This window comes from Manis javanica, chromosome 2, assembly GCF_040802235.1.
Source record: "Manis javanica isolate MJ-LG chromosome 2, MJ_LKY, whole genome shotgun sequence".
Classification (NCBI taxonomy): Eukaryota; Metazoa; Chordata; class Mammalia; order Pholidota; family Manidae; genus Manis; species Manis javanica.
The window spans coordinates 13301137-13315488 of NC_133157.1; the positions used below are offsets into that span (position 1 = coordinate 13301137).

Below are 14352 nucleotides of genomic sequence, written 5' to 3' on the forward strand. Positions count from 1 at the left end.
AGGAGTTTAAAAGCAATTTTCCACAGATGTGTCCATTGGGCAAGGGGTTTCTCAAGGGGGCAAACTCTTTCCAACAGCATTTAAGTATCTAAAGTCACTCCTTAAGTTCCCAATCCTTTTGTCTTCATCTATCATGGCTCCTTTGTCACAGGCCCTGGATTTGATAACATGTATCCAGGTTTCCCCTAGGTCAGGTTCACCTCCAAGGCAGCAATGCAGGGGTGGATCACAGCCTTCTCAGGTCAGCTGGCCTGGTCACTGAGGACAGGACCCAGGTAGCAGGGACTCAAGTGTCTCACTTTCCCAGTCTTCCCTACCTTTTTCTCTAATTCTTGGAGTTGGGCCAGAATTTGTTCTTTCTCTTCATCAGCTTCCTGAAGTTGGAGATCTGTAAGGCCTTGGATTTCCTCCATGCTTTTTAGATTATCTTGCAAATAGTGAATTTCATTCTCCAGCTGTTGGATTCTTGCTTCACGTTGCCTCTTATCAAAATTACTCTGTGAGGAAATCAAGTTTCAAAGATGATTTTTAAGCAAAATAAAAACTTTTTAGAGAATTACACTTCTTTTAACTAGAGTGTAATGAAATCTTGTACTAACGAGTTATAGGGGATGGTTTTATCTTGAATATTTTCTAGAATCCATTTTAATGTTTGCCACCTCATTAAAATAATTAAATCCAAAAATCACATTCTGGCACCATACTCTACTCTAGCAATATGGCATTATTTACTTACATGTTAAAACAAATTTCTCATTTGCTTCCAACACAAGGAAAACAAAGCATCACAAAGAAGCTTTACTTTGACATCAATAACCTATTTAGGGTTGGTTTTCAGTCATACCCAGCTTGGGTGTTATGAGTGAAAATAGTAACATTATACAGTATTCACATGATAAAGGACGCATTATAATTTGTTGAAAAACATGAATATTGGCCAAACACTTCCCTCCAGCTGCCTCTTGCCCTTTCCTTACTCTTGCTTCGAGGGCTCTCTCACAGGCCTGCCTGAACTCTTCTTGTCCATTTGCCAGTTTCTCTTGCTGCAGAGCCATTTCTTCTTGGAGTTTTCTCTCTCTCACTTGTGCTTCTTCTTTCTCCCACTGGGAATGTGCAAGGATTTCACTGAATTGTTTCTGCAAATCAGCAAGACTTTTTCCTAAGACATCTGAAGGATTATGAATTCTGCTAAAAGGGGAAAGAAGATGGTATAAATGTGACATTATATTTTTGATGCTGGCTGCTGGGTGCAAACATGCTGTTAACATTAGTGCAGGAGTAAAAAGCACTGTATGAACTGGGACTGGTGTCAACCTACAATTTAGCATCCCTCAGTGCAAATGGTTGTTTTATCAAATGATTGCTGTCACTCTGAACCAAGAGGCTCCCTTCAGGCTAACAATGTTGCTCCAAGATTATATGTCCATTTCATATATTTAAATTAGCCTCAGTTTTCTTTTGATATTTGTTTTCTATTTAAAATTCATAATGTAGCCCAACTTTTAAAATTTTACTGGGTCTCAGCCAGCATTCTTAATTTTAAATGAAACAGAATATAATAGAAAATACCTGTATTGCATGCGCAAAGTAAGGGTAGGTATTTTTTTTTTATTAAGTTATCACTGATATACAATCTTATGAAGGTTTCACATGAGCAACATTGTGGTTTCAATATTCACCCATATTATCCTGTCCCCCCCAATCCCATTGCAGTCACTATCTATCGGTGTAGTAAGATGTGTAGCCCTACTTTTTGACTATATGCAATGATCTTTCAAGAAACAGTTACTCTAAAAACTTGCTTTTTAAATTAAATAATACTAAAAAGTATAGAGATTTAAAATGTAAAAAAAAAAATCAGTGACAGGCAACTTGAATTAAGCAATCTTGTGTCTCAATCATGGAAATATGGTAAGGGAAGCCTTACAAAAGAGATCAGCCATTAACAATACTAGGAAAGGTGAATTCATCACTGAATCTCAGTCACAAAGTGGTGTACTCTATACTTGGAGGTCTTGATTTTCTATTACCTCATTTCCTTAGCTCCTGACTTCAGTTTTTTCCTTAGCTCATCCACACGAGCTGCCACTTCTTCTGGATGAATCAAACCATCAACTACATGGTTAAGGTGATTCTGGAAATCCTTAAGTTGTTGTTTTAATAGGTTATTGTCATCCTATAGAGGGTGGTGAAATGGGGAGGCAGAAGTTACCAAGACAAGAAATACCCCCACACAGACATACACATCTTGTATTACTATCACATTATAATTATATTCAACTTTATTTACCAAAGTTTTAAAAATCCTTTCCACTCAAGCTGACAGTATCTGAATCTTCTGATCAATCCACAGTCATCTTTTAGATACAACCAAGCATTATATTTCCTGATTTGATGCAAACAAAGTACTTATGAACACAACTATGAATATCTTTTGCCAGAAAGTAATTAACTTGAATCTAAATAAGCCTCTATATGTAACAAAAGAACAAGTTAATCAATACCATGGGGATACAACCAGCAAAATCTAGAATATAGGAAATTCTACATGACAAAGACCTGTCCTGTAGAACTTTAACACATAACAAAGGATAAAAAAGAGGAAACCTATATACTAAAAGAAACTTAAGAATAAAGTCAACCAAATGCAATATGTGTACCTTATTTGGATCCTGATTCCAACAAAACACTTTTAAAAATTCTATGAGATAATTTGACAAATTTGAATACTGGCAAGGTATTTGATGATATTAAGGGATTACTATAATTTTAAGATACAAAAATGGCATCTGTGTTTATGTTTTAGAGGCTTTTAAAAAAATTAAAGTATCATTGATAGACAATCTTATGTTGGTTTCAAATGTACAACACAGTGGTTCAATATTTACCCATTTTATTAAATCCTCAACCCCCTCCAGTGCAGTCACTATTTAAAGCCCCTTTTTATAGATAGATATAACCATACAGTATTTACAGATAAAATAAGATGTTTTAGATTTACGTAGAAATAATCAGTGAGTGAATACGTGCAAAGGGTGGGGTGTGGAGGGCATTACAGATGAAAAAAGATTGGTCATGTGTTGATAGTTGTTGAAGATGGGTGATACATAAAGGAGGACTCATTTTAGTATTCTGTTTTTGTATATGCTTAAAATGTCCATAATTTAAAGTTTAAAAATTAAAATAAAAAACACTTTCCCATAATATTCAGTTCTCTATCTGCCAAGAAACTGAAAAATGGAATATCTAATACCAAAGCTTCTCTAATAGCTTATAATTCTCTGTGGGAGTATCTGTTATGTCAGCATAGTTTCACTACTAATAAATCAATGAACATATCTAGACCCCAGAATTAAATTCAGATATGGCTTCTTCCAAGTAAAAAGAAACTGCCAAAACCACTCTAAATTGTAATGAAAAATAGTTCTACAACCTAAGCTATTGATTATATTTCCTTGAATACCTGAATGATTAATTTACTTCAAACTAGTGTACTACTATTAACTAAAATGGAGAATTTAGAATTGCAACGAACATGCTAACTGCCTGTCCCATCTGGAGTTTCTTATATGTAAACTGTCCTGCCCATTGCCCTGAAGTGCTAATTTTGTACTAGTCTAATCTGGCCACAGGTGATCTAACCCAAGGCCAGCCAGTCTCCACTGACTGACCAGAAAACAAATTCTCACTCTCTTCAAAATTTGAACCAAGATCCAGTACAACAAGTCTGCATAAAAGCTGGATCATAAAGATATGTCAGCTCAGGGTGGGGTCCATGCTGGGCCAAAAACAATGCCCAGAGAGATAGAGAAAGAGAAAACAAGAAAGCAGTGTAGCCCCTGAAAAACTGATAGAGAACAGCTTTGGTTCCTAGCAAGCTGTCTCCTTTCCTTAGCTTGTGTTAGTAGGTTTCATTTCATCGCAACTAAATGATTTCTGACAAAGACAAAAGTAGAGTGAGTTTAACTTGCGCTTTGTATCAGGAGCTGGTAGGCCAAGAACCTAGGCCAGCATTCTGGAATGATGACTTCAGGTTCTACCTTGGAGGAAAAAGCCCCAGAAGAATATATTTTAATCTGTTTCTTTAGAATATGAATACTGAAATATTTATGGGTGAAAGAAAGATGTAAGAGATTTTCTTTAAAATATTCCAGCAAAAAAAAAAGTGGACTAACAGAAACAAGAATGGGAGAATATTGATAATTCTTTTTAAGCTGAGCATACGAAAGGACATAAGGCCATTATGTTTTTGTGATTACCTAAAGATTTCTATAGTAAAAATAAGAAATAATAATAATCTAGTGAACACCCAATGCACACGCACACACAAGAATGGAAAACATGTACATTTTTAATGACATTTGCTTCAGGAATTGAAGATGCAGTAAAAATTAAATTATAGGTTATTAGATGTCCTTAAAGTCTGAGGAGAAAAAATAATCAAGGTGTTGGAAGGAAAGAGAGAGAATTGGGTAAACTTAGTCTTATTTATCACAAACTTCTCTGCACAGCTTTCTGGAAGCCTTACCCAAACCATAGCAACTCTACCCTTTTATTTCTGGTGAAATGTAACAGTTGTCACCTCAGTCAGCCAAGTGGCCCGTGACCTCACAATCTGGAGACCTGAGTGTTGATCCAGGTACTTGTTTGTTCAGACATCTGTGTTCTCTGAGAGAGTTTAATTATCTGGAAAATCCTGTTCACCTGCTTTTCCTGCAGTCTTTTTTTTGGCAGATTACTGTGACAATAGCTATAAAAATATTCTGCCAAAGAAAACTCCCACAAATGTTAAATGACAGCATTTTAAATAGCACTCTTTCTGAGGAGAGAATTGTGAAAATTGTTTACAGTTCAGAAGTTCTGCAACCCACTCTAGTTAAATTCCTGGGTAATTACAAAGACATTTCAGTTGAAGAAGAATGCACCAACCTGATAATTTTAGCTCAGTCTGGTGACAAATCTGCAATCTAGGAGAAATGCAAGGCATTGCTTTCACCCCCGAGTTTACATAGTATTCTGTTTATTACTATTCACACTGCCTCCATCTCTTTGCACCATCAGAACAACACAAAAGATATGCACATTAATAATCTTAAAATGATGGGCCCACAAAGGAACAGAGGCTATGATACCATCCCACCCAGAATTCCTTTCTTCTAATAATTCAGGTTGCTTACATGTTTGAGCAGGTTATTCAGTGTCTGACTAAAAAGCAACATCTTTGCGTAACCTACATAAGAATATATTATGAACCAACAAGTCTCTACCTGCAGCTGTTTAAGTTGCATTTGGAGCTCACTGTTTTCTTGTGCCTTCTCTTCTGAGACCTGTGCTTTTCCAAGGGCATTCTTGAGGGCTTGTTTCTCCTTTTCAAGTTCTGCTTGAAGAGCTGATTGTTCTAACTATTGCCATAGGAAAGAAGGATAGGAAAGTGTAAAATAGCAATAATTTGTGATCTAAAAAGGCATAAATAAATTTAATATACACAGTCCCTTGCTAACTATGGCTTTACAATAACTCAGCTTTATTTTTGTATGCACAAATTTAAAAGCTCTAGGTAGTTTTTTCACATGTCTCCTTCAACTAGTAATACTTAGGGAAAAAAAGTAAGCATCAGAATCAGCTCAGCCCAGATATATCAAATCAGAATCTCTAGGTGTAGGTACAAATACCTCCCTTTAAAATCTGAGATCTTGGGGGAGCTCTCTTTGGAATATGGTATATTACATCAGGTCATGAACTTATTTGGAAGAACAGGGAAGAGACTCTAGTGAAAATTTGGTATGACATGAGGACTAATGGCCCCCAAAAAGGAGGTGACTAAATAAAACGGGTTGGACGATACTGGTGCGTCTGGTTCACGCTACCTGAAAGCTCCAGGAATGCATTCAGCCCTGGAGAGACCACATCTTTGCTCCTGCTTGGAAGACACCCAACATCTACCTTTCCCAGTATTTTGAACTACGGCCCCAGAACATGTCTTACTAGAAAGTGGATTATAACAAAGTTGTGGAACAGAGGTTTATATCTCTAGTTTGTAAAAAATAAAAATAAAAATAAAATCTCTGAGTGATTCATCAATTATTGCTCCCCTTTCCTTTAGACCAGTATTTCTCAAACTATAGTCCTCAAATACGTGCATCAAGATCACTGGGTGTGCCTATTAAAAATTCAAATGCCTAGACTCCATCCTAGATTTGACTCATAATTTCTAAGGGGCAGCGGTCCAGGAACCTTCATTTAACAAGCATTACAAATCATTTTATATAACTAAAGTATACCAGAGATCTGTTCTGTTCCATACTCTCAATATGTGGTTTGAAGACGAATTCTGATGGTCCTGATGCCAAGGAAGGGAGTGTTCCTTTCAATACCAAGTGAATTTATAAAAAGGTCAAGATGTTATATTTTTGTCAAAGCATATGGAAAAAAAAAAGGACAATGGATTTCAAGCTAGTGAAGACCAGCTTGAAAACTTTTAAAAGAGAATTTGTTTGAAAGAAGATGCCATCTAGAAATTTTATTTACTATTATTTAAAAATCTGTATTTATTATTTTAATTGTTTTCCCAAACCTCCTATTTTCTACATTCTGATCTTCTCAACTGTAATTTTGTAAAACTTGGTACTCTTGAGAAATAAAATCCAGACAATTGCAAGTGGTCATTTGATATCTCAAAAGTAAAGGAATGTAAATTAACATAACTACCATAATAAGTAAGACTTATTTCTATTTCCTTTTCTAATTACATGAGTGCTATTCTACATGCATTCCTAGGATTCAAACGATCTTACTTTATTTCACTTTCATCCAGTAAGTACTTAATGACCCCTCTCATTTGCCAGGCACTAAGAAAGCAGAAATGGACATATAGGGCCTGGTCATACACTGTGCTAGTGGGGGACAGATGATCTAAACAGATGATCATTATACCCCTGATACCAAGCTTTGACTGAGCATAGGCTACAGGAAAACCAAAGTAGAGTCCTGAACCCAGGTTTTCATTAGGCAGAAAGGCAAGGTCACAGGAACTTCCTGGAAGAAGATGCAACCTATTTGGCTAACTGCTAAACAAAATTATATTTTTAGTCTGATAAAAAATATACTATGACTGGCCTCTGTCTGCCTCCCTGCCTTTCTCTACTCTTCTCCTTGCTCCTGGCATACTGGAGGCATACTTTCAGCATGACAAATGTACACATTCTCTTCTTGTCTCTCTACCTAGAACACTCAGCCTTACCCCTAACCCCTTTCACTGCTGCTCCCTCTGCATGGCCAAATCCAACTCATCCTTCAAGTCTCAGCTGAACATAATTTCTTCTGGGCAGAAACATTATGTCTTCCCTGACCACCCCTCCCCTGCCTCAGAACCCTATCTCTTTCTTTCTCCCACACCTGTTTCACCTACTGGACTGTTAACTCTACAGAGACACTGACCATTGTCTGTGCTGTTCACTGAAGCACCCACAACACCTGGCCCTCAGTGGCCAATCAGTAAGTGCTTACTTGATGAATAATTATATATCTAATTCACATGCATAACTTAAACTAGTGGATATTTCATCAAATCAAAATAGAAAGTAGCAAAATAAAATTTAACATTAACTTAAAAGTGGTCTCTTAAAGCTGTTTTGAGAAAGAAAAACTAGAACTCATAGAATGCCAACTGCCAGGCGCTTTTATGCTCATTATCCTTATCCATTATTGTTTTCCTTACCATAACCTATTTTTTGATAAGGAAGCATTTTTCTGAGGCTCAGAGCCATGAAGGTATCCATGTTCACACAGAGGTAATATTTGAACTCAGAATGTTGGACTCCAAAAATGTGCTCTTTCCCATCATTCCACATACAGTGTATTAGCATGTGCTTAATCTTACATTTAAGAAAGCTAATATATTAAGATCACAGGCTATTTAGTTTCTAGATGGCTTTATGCTCCTACTTACCTGGCTGAACCTTGTGCGTCTTTCCAACTCTTCCTTGAGCTGGTTGGCTTCAGCATCTCGTAATTTCAGCTGAGCCTCTAGCTCAGCCTCATAGGCACTGTGATCTCCCTGGGTCTGCTGTAGGGATGCATTCACCTCATGTTGTTCCTGGAGGGCACTCTCTAGTTCTGCAAGCTCCTGGAAGGATTCAGTGTATGTTTAACTGTACAGAACCCTCACTGTGTTGCTTAAGCATCTGCAAGTCTTTATAAGTTACCTGAGCACTATGAAACCAAATGCTGGCCCACCAATTCTGGTTTGGCACACAAAATCTTCACTAGCAATATGATGAAAATGCAGGCTCTGTATATCCAGGTGGGGCAAAAAAAAATCCTGTCTAAATGTAATTAGAAAAATCAATAAGTCACCAACATGCTTTCCAAAGTAACCAGTGGTGTGATATTTTAAATGTGTCTGAATATGTAAGAAGAAATAAAAAGGAGGAGAAAATTTAAGGCACACTTTCTATCAGATATTTCAATAGACATTTTCACATTCATTACTTCATTGCATCTTCACAATAAATATATAAAGCAAGGTAATATCTCTGTTTTACAGATGAGGAACTGGAAAATGAACACATAAGTAAATTTCACAGGGCTGTAGCAAAAAAAACAAAACACAGGATATGAACCAAATCTTGGACTCAAAAGTCCACATGCTTTCTATTAAACCACAGTATGTTCACTTATTAGAAGGACAAAGAGGGACTAGTGCTCTCTAATATTAAGGATAAAGTAACTTAAATAAGTGTAAGCAAGCATAAAAGTATGTATTGATAAGCATACCAGTTCTGATTCATTTTAGCCTATCTGGTATGGTTAAACATTAAAGATTTCATTTTTTCATTTGGGAACTTGAAAAATGAGATCAAACTATTCTGGATTAAAGAGAAGGATCCTATGATGAGAACTTCTATAGAACAGTTTCTCTACAGGTGGTCTCAAGACCACCAGGCATCTGACTCATTGGGATTGCTTGTTCAAAATATAAATTCCACATAGAACCAACAAAAGATTAATACCCAGAACACATAAATAGTTTCTAAAAATTATTAAGAAAAAGACAGTCCAACAGAAAAACAGGTAGAGAATATGAACAGGGAGTTCTGATTCAAATAAGAGATTTAAAGAATTCTAAGAAAGCTGAATGGCAAATAAATAAATAGAAGGTGCTCAATCTCTCCAGTTATTAGGGGAAAATGCAGTTAAAACAAGAAACTAATTTATACAGAGCATAAAGGAACAAGTTAAACCATGAGGAAACAATAAAATAAAGCCAGAATATGGGACACTCTACAGGACTACTAGACTGGTCTCCACACACACACATTATAAAAGACATTCTTGGTACAACTGGCAAAATTTGAATATGGTTCAGATATTAGATGACACTAGAGAATTATTGCTAATTTTCCTAGGAGTAACAGTGGTATTTGTAGTGATGTAGGAAAATGTCCTTATTTTTAAGATGTGTACTGAAGGGATGATATCATGAGGTCTGCAACTTTCAAATAACCAAGCAAAAAACACAAATACAGCAAAACATCTGTTGAATCGAGGAGTGCACACAGCTGTCCACTGAACATCTTTCAACTTTCCTCATGAATAAAAATTTTCATAATAGAAAGACACCATTTCGAACTCAGCAGATTGGCAAACATTAAGTCTGACAAAATATTAAGTCTCCTGAATTTGGTAATTATTATGTTTATATTAAAAAATGTTCTTGTTTTCATGAAACACATGCTGAAATATTTAGGAACTAAGGAGGACTGTATCTACAACTAATTCTCAATGCCTAGAAAAAAATATAAAATGTACATAAAATCAAGTAAAAATTATATACGAGAGAAAGCAATGTGACAAAATATTAATTTGTGATGGTGAATGAAGGGTATAGTGAGTTATCTATATTATTCTTACAATCCTGTAAGTTTGGAATTATTTAGAAAATCAAAGTTGGCCACCACTAAGGTGCTGGCAAGGATGTGGTATAGAGGTAGCCCTCACACTGCTGGTGGAGTAGAAATGGACAGAATCACTATGGACAGTAATTTGACAGTTATCTAGTAAAGCTGAGGAAGAACATACTCTCTGACTCACAGTTCTACTCTGAACATGTATGTTCAAGATGTATGCAAGAATGTTACTCTCAACACTGTAATAGCAAAAAAGACTGGAAACCACTTAAATGTCCCCCAAGAGGAGAATGAATAAACTTAAACTTGTAGTACGTACCTACAATGGGCTGCTATATAAAAATAAATGAAGTAGAGCCACAAGCATCAATGTGTATAATTCTCAACAACATAAATATGAAGGAAGAAAGGAAGTGGCCAAAAAATATATACACTATTATATCTTGTATGTAAATCTTAAAATTATGCAATTTGTCACCTCTGCAAGGAAGTACACAAAGGGTTTCAAATGTATTTGCAATGTTTTCTTTCTTAAGCTGAGTTGTGAGTACCTAGTGATCTGATATTTTTATATGCCTGAGAAACTTGATAATATTAAAATATATTGATTCAAACTTCGAGAGCCAGCCCAATTGAGGATGAGATTTGGAAATCTGGGTTCTTAAGCATGATAAAGTTTACCAAACAATTAAAACAAGCAAGTGAAATCTCCAAATGAAGGGCAACAAATCAAGTAAGGAAGGATATAATTTACAACACCGTGTTTGTCTTGTTACCTATAAAGTTAAAATGATGAAGTAATAACAATAAGAAAAATTATGTTGTTTTTAATTTTGCTAACAAATAATAAAATATGAACATTTAATACAGCGTTTCTAATAGCTACCATTTCATGTTCTTTAGAGATATTTGATGCCAACACCTTTCCAGGATAAAAATTCAGCTAAAATAATCTTATTTTTCTTAGTAAAGGAAAATAATGACTCCAAGTATATCATGGCTGAAGGAAAAAAAAACTTCCATAGTTAGAATTAAATACTTTTTGTCACTTGTCACAGCACAGTTGCTAACTTTCTTAGCTAACTTAACTTGGAAATCATCTACTTCTAAGACCAAGAAAACAAGCAAAAAGAAACAAATTATACCTTTCTCATATTTTCTGCATCGATAGCAACTATTTCCAGTTGGTCCCTCTCTTGCTCAACCTTCATCAGTCTCTGCAGCAACATCTCTTTCTCATCCTGTAGTTTTCTGCACTCACTCTGGGCCTGAGTTGCCTGGCCTTTGACAGTCCCCAGGTATTCTTGTAGTCCACTAATGACACTTTCTAAGTCCTTCTTCAGGGCTTCATTTGCTGCTATTTGGCCTAAGCAAGATGAAAAAATTGAAGGTGATAATGTATATAAGAAAATGCTTTCAAGGTATATGAATAACTATTGCATTCAGTCTTCTTAGTTATTTGTTACTAGCTAAGAATGAAACTCTTAGCTAAGCTTTCGATTAGCTCCTACTATCTTACTTTATTTTTCAAGATTTCAAGATGGTCTTCCCCCTATTGTCCCTAGTACAGGAGGTATACCAAAAATTAAGCAGATATACCAAAAAATAGTATTACAGTGGGCACTGCTTATAAAATGTTCAATCGGTGCTCTAAAAAGCTTAAAGTAATAATTTCCAAATAAAGTAATGAAAAATATATAGCTAAACTGTGAGTTCTTGCTGCTAGATACACAAAACAAAACCATCCAACATACAAGACTAATCAAAGATTGGCACCATAAACATGTAACCTAAAGACTAAAAAAATCCACCAAACCATAAATTAGTTACTCTCTAAATCTTCCCAACAACTAATGATCAAGATAGAAATAATCTGTCCCAAGTCACACAGTGATAATGGCAAAATAGGGACTGGGGTCCTTTTACACCAAGCCAAGGCTCTCACCACTACAAACCAGATAAATGTTCCTCTTCCTCTATTATGGCAATGCCACAGTTCAAATTTGCACTTCAAAAGTAGATCCTAAAAATTCTTTCTACAGTCCCCATATAACTACGCTCTGAATGCCCTGATGTCAATGGGCTCTATGCTCTTCAAAGAATATTATGCCTTGAAAGAAGACAATCACATCCCAGACCTTATTCTGAGTACGTATTGACTTCTTACCTATTGAATCCAATGACCTGACTCACTAGGACATCAACAGAAAATTAAATTTTGTAAAAGTTCATTAAAAACTTTTGGGTACTCTGAAAATATTCCCTAACAGCTGGAGCATATTCAGCTAATATCTGGATTAATGTCTGTGTCGGTGTCATTTTTCTTTTCTTAATACTGAATTTCTTTTTCTTAATACTCTTTACCTTAAATCATACTTAAATTCTTACCTTCAGTAAGCTGTTGTTCAAGGTCCTTAATCTCTTCAGTTTCTTTAGCAATTCTAGAAAGTATCTCATCCAAACGGCTTTCCAGTTGTTTGTACTGCTTGTTCATAATGTCAAGCTCTTGTTCTTTACCCCTTTTCTGAGCCTTCATATGGCACTGAATTGAAAAAAAATTCAACACAATCCCAAATTCCTTAAAATAATAATCCTTAACATGTCTAAAGAAGAATGGAAAATAAAATGTAACAATTTGTGTCTCTCTTGTATTAGGCCATTTTCATGTGAGTAGTTTTCTTTGAAACCTTATAACTTCATGTGGAAGCCATCTCCATTTTACAGATGAGCAAATTGCAGATCAAAGGGGTTAAGTGATTTTTCCAAGGGCACAGGTAGCAGGTGATGTAGCCAACCTCAGAGTTCTTTGCATTGCATAAAATATATCTTTTTAAAAGGTTAATTCCAAAAAGTTAGTTGATTATATATACCTATATCCACAGAAAAAGACTATATTCCAAAATGTTAACAAAGCTTATATCTGCATGGAAGGATTAGTTTTTTTCTTTTCTTATGTGTTCTTTTATATTAAAAAAATTTTATGGCAAGTAGTACCTTTTTAATTAAACCCCCACCCCCCATAGTATATGAACTTTTAAAAAAAGTTTCCTTAAGGGGGAAATAGAGACATGAAATAAATACTTGGAATTCAAGTCTATCTTCAATTCCTTATACAGAGAAACATTTTACTTTTAGGTTTGATAAGCTGGGAGCTGACAGGGACCTCAAATACCATTTACCCAGTGATTTCAAGATGGAGGGCCTTCTGGAGATACACTTCACCACAACTGCATATGCTGCTGGTGGAAAACAGCTGTCACACACCCACGCACCCTCTCACACGCTGACTATAGCCATTGCATAGGGAGCTATGGTTACCTGAAAACACTGGATTGTGTTTCTTAGGTGTGCTGGAGGAAAACTGAGAACAAATGGTCTAGCCTAATTATTCCTTTCATACTTGACAAAATGAATCTCAGATCCATCAAAAGACTTGCCCAGGTCTCCAGAGAGGCAACTGTTCCTACACAGACAAAATAATTCCCCAGAGAACCTCTGCCCTCTCACTCACACCTGCACTGGCTCTAGTATGTCCCCATAGGGTCAGAGAAACAGAACAATAAATCCAGAGAAAGTTGTCAGGAAACAGAACTCTATTATAGTCTTTACAATGAACTCCAAAGCTCTCAAATCTAAGACCATCTGATTAAAAAAGAACATTTCTCAATTTTGTTTCTGCTTCCAAAGACAAGAAAGAAAAGTCTTCATTTTTAAACAAATGAGTGGCAGCTTGATTGGAAGGTTTTATTTAACTACTGGTAAAACTTGATGGGATTTTTAAAACTCATATCCTACACTTCCATAAAACCCAGCTGAAATCTTTCTTTGAAAGTAGCTGCAGATAAATTTAGGATTTTTATGGCTAAAGAAAATTAAAAAACAACTCCATTCATATCTCTAATAATAAATCTTTAAAATTCACCACTAAAAATTCCATTGAAATTTCTTTACAGGCAGGTTCAATATGCCAATGATTTGCATTAAACACATGGGGCAAAAGTAGACTCCCTGATTTTCATTACCGTGGAGCTCACAAAAGAGGTATAAAAACAGGAACTTACATCTCTGACTCCTCCTCCTTTTAAGACTTTGTACAGAGTAAGAGAAAATGATCATACCTTAACTTAGAATTTGTCCTGTTAAAACTGAGCCGTTGAGAACAGGGAGATTGTGGGCGGAACGCTTTCCAATGCTGTCTTCAAATTCACATGTATTCCCTCTCTGACAGCTCCATTTTTGCAAGCGCCTCCGAGCCTCTCTAACTTCACAGGGCTTCAACCACATTCCTGCGTGAGAGGCAGCCCAGCTTGTCCAATCACAAGCGGCCTCCGCAGGCAGGTCCCACCCTCCGTGCTTTAAATCACAACACAGGAAGCTCCCGACGGCCAATCACGCACACCCTTTGCAACAGATTACTACACGTTAATTCCCTGCACAGAGAACA

The 14352-nt window shown here is 36.0% G+C and overlaps 1 protein-coding gene across 15 annotated transcripts in view; it reads right to left on the reverse strand.

The window, feature by feature from the left end:
- Window positions 1-14352, reverse strand: part of CNTRL (centriolin) — an 83365-nt gene that overhangs the window by 36442 nt on the left and 32571 nt on the right. For 12 of the 15 annotated variants that reach the window (XR_012126499.1, XR_012126503.1, XM_073225404.1 and 9 more), the window contains 7 exons: window positions 12297-12450; window positions 11054-11274; window positions 7949-8125; window positions 5268-5402; window positions 2031-2176; window positions 978-1188; window positions 318-497 (listed from right to left, as the gene is read on the reverse strand). Coding sequence is in view for 13 of the 15 variants with exons in the window: in XM_073225404.1 (XP_073081505.1) it covers window positions 318-497; window positions 978-1188; window positions 2031-2176; window positions 5268-5402; window positions 7949-8125; window positions 11054-11274; window positions 12297-12450 (1224 nt within the window). In the remaining 2 variants the exon portion in view is untranslated. The remainder of the gene's footprint in view (window positions 1-317; window positions 498-977; window positions 1189-2030; window positions 2177-5267; window positions 5403-7948; window positions 8126-11053; window positions 11275-12296; window positions 12451-14352) is intronic. The other 3 variants (XM_073225413.1, XM_037022250.2, XM_037022248.2) reach the window with 1 other exon arrangement.